Source organism: Limulus polyphemus, unplaced genomic scaffold, assembly GCF_000517525.1.
Source record: "Limulus polyphemus unplaced genomic scaffold, Limulus_polyphemus-2.1.2 Scaffold929, whole genome shotgun sequence".
Lineage (NCBI taxonomy): Eukaryota > Metazoa > Arthropoda > Merostomata > Xiphosura > Limulidae > Limulus > Limulus polyphemus.
Genome location: NW_013666539.1, coordinates 134777 through 140148, shown reverse-complemented (window position 1 = coordinate 140148; position 5372 = coordinate 134777). Strand labels below are relative to the sequence as shown.

Below are 5372 nucleotides of genomic sequence, written 5' to 3'. Positions count from 1 at the left end.
ACAAATAAAACACGTAGGTAACAACAAATTATGTTACTGTAAACAGTGCGCAAATGAAATCATTCAACAGAAGACCTTTTTGCTCTGCGGAGTTAAAAATTATTTGTAACATATATTGTCCAATAATTTAATCGCGTGAGAAAAAGTAAACACCAGACAAACAAATTAGAATGTGAAAGAGAAAGCGGTCATTAGGCTCGCAGTAGTTTTATATACCATGGCAAACTAACGTGAAACTAATCGTGAAATCAATACCACGTCGTCCAATCATATTGGGGGATTCTTTAGAAAATGAACACCTGCTTGACTTTGTGTTGCCGTGTTTCTACTCCGCTTATTATACATAATTATACTAAAACTCGTACATGGATACACTAACATGTATTTCATGTCGCGAGTTCAAGCCATTCGTTCAGTTTGTAAAAGTTAAAAAAGCGAAAATTACGAGTATCAGGTTACAGTTACTGTTATAAAGGACAATATGAAAACAAGGTTATGTGTAGCTCTGTGCGAGAGACTTTTAGTTTTCCTTATGATTATGTCCTCAACTATGGCAGCTATCGAAGAAGGTAAGTAAACAATAACTCAAAGATGTAGAAAATATTTACTAATAAATTAGGCCTGATGTGGGTCAGAGTATAGGCGGCTAACAACTGAAGCCACAGCAGCGCCACTATGCTACAGTGAGTATTTTTCCAGATGCGAAGATGCCATATAATATAGCTTTTACTATATAATTGTCATGATAATTATGCTTATTACTCTCTATTCCTCAAGCACACACACTTCGAAATCTCTTGAGCTTTGGACTTGCACAATCCTCTAAGAAGTAACCATCTTTACGCCCATGTTTGAATTTTTCAAGAGAGATACTGATCATGTCAGTATCACGTACTTTTATTAGCAGTGATATGGGTTAAGATTCTGCGTACAGCCCAAGCATAATACATAATTAACTAGAACAATGTGAAAGGTAATGATTATTAAACAAATATATATTGGAAGGGATCCGCCCTAAGCCACTTTAAAACAAACCTATATATAGTAGCTCGAAAACCATATTTTGGAATTTGGACAGATGGTCTGGCTCTCTCATTTTTACGTGTAGTATTGCTTTCATACCATTGTAAGTGACGTGTTTTAGGAAATCAGTTTACGGTAAGCTAAACGTTTCATCTGACAACAAAGGTTACTTTTACATCAGTTTAAAACAGTGCTTTTCTACTTGATTATCAAACAGTCTATGTGCTAACATTATCAATTAAATTAGAATATTAGAGTAGCGATAGTCTCCAATATTAATGTATTAAGAAAAATAAATAAATTCATTTTTGTTTTGTGAAGGAAATGTATTTTAGCAGGACCAAAAGTGTGTTTTTACTGAAAGATCTAACCACGTACATTACCCTCAGATACTGACAGATTCAACTAACCACGTACATTACCCTCAGATACTGACAGATTCAACTAACCACGTACATTACCCTCAGATACTGACAGGTTCAACTAACCACGTACATTGCCCCCAGACTCTGAAGAGAAGTTCAAGTACGAATATAGTAATAGTGTCCATACACTGGGAAGACGTGAACCTGTTTTACAACGCTTGATTCTGTTGTTGTTCCTCATTTCTAGACTTTTCAGCAGCTGTTAAAATGATTTTGTTCTAAGCTTTGTTGATGCAACAGAGTAAGCTCATATTATAGATCACAAAACCATTCAACAACCATTCAATGACCCGAAATAATTTTCAATTGTTGCAAATTGGAAAATTTTATTGGTGAATTTTTTTATTTTTAGAGCCCTCTTCCAAACTTTCTTTGGACGAAATTCCAAGTGCGCAAGCGTGATTGGTGTAACCACCTTCGCACTTTTCATTGTATTAACTTCTGATCAAAATAAGCTACCTAGATAGATTGTTGGATATACAAGACTGTTTAGTGTAAGTGTTATTATCTAATTTATTTTGTGACTTAATATTTAATGATCGTTTAGTTTTCATGACAGCAGTGTGGAATATTGATTGTTTTAAAAGTGTCAGTTGTGATAAATTTTTGTTACGTAACTCTGTACAAGTCGTACGTTGTGTCTGCAATTAAATTATTTTCTAGGCTTTACTAATATTGTTGACGTCACGTTGCTCGAATCTTCGGCGTTTTTCTCGCTACCTTAACTGAGTAATGTTACATTTAGAGTCGCGTAGTTTGTCGAAAATCCGAGGCTTCAGTGAACAAGTGGAATTTGTTTGTTTGTAATTAAGCACAAAGCTACACAATGGGCTATCAGTGCTCTGCCCGCCACGGGTATCGAAGCCCGGATTCTAGCATTGTAAATCCGCAGACGTACCGCTGTGCCACTGGGGGGCTTGACGAGAAAAGAGAACTATTTAGAGTTTTAGACACAACTGAGATATCCTATACTGTATATATTTTTTGTAAATAAGTTTGACTTGTTTTGAATATATTATTTTGAAACAAGTTCATTATTCGAATTTATTGCCAACAAGTCACAGACACCTACCTTAGAAGAATCCCAGCCCACATGTACTTAAAACCGTGAGATAGATAATCAGAACTATATATATATATATACCCGTAATTAGCATGGCTAATTAAATATAACATTCAAACTATTATAATTATAATCATTATATTGCATTGTTTTTCGTTTCATCAGTTGGGTACCCTCGCTTTTAACAATAGTTTTGGTTTTGGTTCGAAGATCAGTAAATAACAGTGCTAGAACTAGCTGGAAAATTAAGAACCTTAAACACTTATTTTTCTAGTTTATTGGTCTCCATAATGGTCTCAGTCGAAGCATTAGAGCTTAACTTAAACAAAAACGCTATTCAGCCTATTCTATATTGGACACCCAGTGACTTAGTGCAAGCCATAGGCGCGCATAATAGTCAAGCGCCATAATGTTCTTTTACTGAAAATGTCTTTGTTTAGAATATCTTAAGAATTTTTTGTTGGAGTCCATGATGTACCAAAGGGAACTGATAGCGAATTTAATCCATTTCATTTATCAAGAAGGTTTGCTTGTTTGTTGAAGTTCGCGCAAAGTTACTCGAGAGCTATCTCTGCTAGCGTCTCTAATTTCGAAGTGATAGATTAGAGGGAAGGCAGCTAGCTAGTCAACACCATCAACCGCCAACTCTTGGGCTACTCTTTTACCAAAGAATAGTGGAAATGACCATCACTATGTGACGTACCAAGGGCTGAAAGGACGAGCATTTTTGATGATGGAATTTGAACTCATGACCCACAGTTTGCGAGTCGAGTGTGTGAGATGGGGTTTGAACTCATAACCCACAGATTGTGAGTCGAGTGTGTGATGGAGTTTGAACTCATGACCCACTGATCGCGAGTCGAGTGTGTGATAGGGTTTGAACTCATGACCCACAGATTGCGAGTCGAGTGTGTGATGGGGTTTGAACTCATGAAACACAGATCGCAAGTCCTATTAAAAAAAAAGGAGCAGAAGATTAAGAAAACTTATTTGAACGATCTTTAGCCTATTGTTTCGGTCCGAAGTCATTTCCAGGGATTGTTTTACAAATACTCTAACAAAATACAACAGCGACACCTCAAGAACAACACATAGAGAGTTGTATAAAAAGTTTTAATAGCTAATAGGATCATAAAAATCAAAACTGATATTAACCTTCAACAAAAGCTTACCAAAGCAGCTAACGAAAGTAACTGAGGTTGAAGAAATATCAAAATACGTGATCCATAAGAACACTTGTACAATTTAAAAAAAACAGGAAACGATGTTACTTCCCGGAAGATCCTAAAGCTTAATGCTAGATTCGGTGACAATCGGTTCTGGTTTCGCCAGTTATAAGCGTCCACACACACAAACTCCGATTTGTGAAATAGTGGCCTTGGTAATACCAAACTAACAGTAGTGAGCAAGAATTATAAAAAAGGCTGTTTATCATTTATTAAAATTAGTTCTGTCCATATAAAATATGTTTTCCTTGTTTAGAATATATAGCGCTATTTATTGATGTCGACAGAAAATTTCTAGACATTTCTATGTGTTCTTTTCTGGTTAAAATTAGTAACAAATAAAACCTTGTATCAACGGATTCCAAGTTAGTGTTAGTTTTCAAAGCTTACATTAATGAAGGGATAATACAGGTTTACGAAAATTCTGGAACCGTAGGTGATTTGCAGCTTTTCTTAATTACAGATACGTGACTGATTATGGTGCTGTCAAAACACGAGAAGGTCGAGTTAATCCTGCTGTTAATCCAAGCTTGATTCGAATTACAAGGACAGCATGTGGAACACATTATGTTAAATATGTTGAAGGGCCTATGGTTCCAGACTTTTCTGGCACCCTGTACTTTACGATAACATATCACATACGTGTTTTTCAGAAGTTTGTTTTCTCAAACAGAAGTTATCCTTTCGGTAGCTCCGAAGAGAGAGAGAGAGAGAAAAACAATTTTTCACACTTTTTATCACATCGCTTAGTTGAGCATGTCTGAACTACACAAAGTTCCATGCGCTTTTAAGAGTGACCGTCAAATCCCACCATTCTGTCAGACATGTGTAGCCCATGAGGTGTCAGTTGGTTAGCTGCCCTTCCTATAGTCTGTCAGATCAAGATTTGGGTACCCATGACACCGAAGTGCGCAGAGCGTTTTTACGGCAAAGGCCCACAAACAACGAAAGATGTCTGTGCAACTATTTTCTTCCTGAAATACGTTGACTAAGACAGTAAAGAAACTTCCAGATGCTCTCGCTGACGTTTGTATTCAATTTTATAATAACGGTCAACGTTTTTTTTTTCGATCAAGAAATGTTAAATATTTAAAACGATGAAAAGTTGTGAGCTTTAACAGATGTGAAAATGAACGATAGTCTACATATAGTTAAATATTAGAATTGTTACGGGGAAGTTTTAAAATTCCAATTAAATTAAACGCAGTTTTTATTTCATGAATAGCTACAGCCTTTAGAAATGGAATACACCCCAAGTACATACTTACTGTGATGTGTGAACAGTGACTTATAACTTAATGTGAAGTGTGAACATTGAAATATATACTTACTGTAATGTGTGAACAGTGACTTATAACTTAATGTGAAGTGTGAACATTGAAATATATACTTACTGTGATGGGTGAACAGTGACTTATAACTTAATGTGAAGTGTGAACATTGAAATATACACTTACTGTGAAGTTGGTGTACTTTGGTGACAGATTTTATTGTAGTCAGTTTTTGTTAAACAAGACCGATGTCTGTAGGTTTACTTTCTTCTTAGAATTCTTCTCAAGAAGTCGATAAGCCGTCGGAATGACTACCACAACCCTGTAAAGACGCCTAACAATGCATCTACAAAATGGAGCCATT

At 35.8% G+C, this 5372-nt stretch overlaps 1 protein-coding gene across 1 annotated transcript in view; it reads left to right on the top strand.

The window, feature by feature from the left end:
* Positions 1-484: 484 nt before the first annotated feature.
* The window catches only part of LOC111086216 (glutamate receptor ionotropic, delta-1-like), a 44458-nt gene continuing 39570 nt past the window's right edge, over positions 485-5372 (top strand). The window contains exon 1 of the mRNA XM_022388165.1: positions 485-569. Within this exon, the coding sequence (XP_022243873.1) occupies positions 533-569 (37 nt within the window). The 5' untranslated portion in view covers positions 485-532. The remainder of the gene's footprint in view (positions 570-5372) is intronic.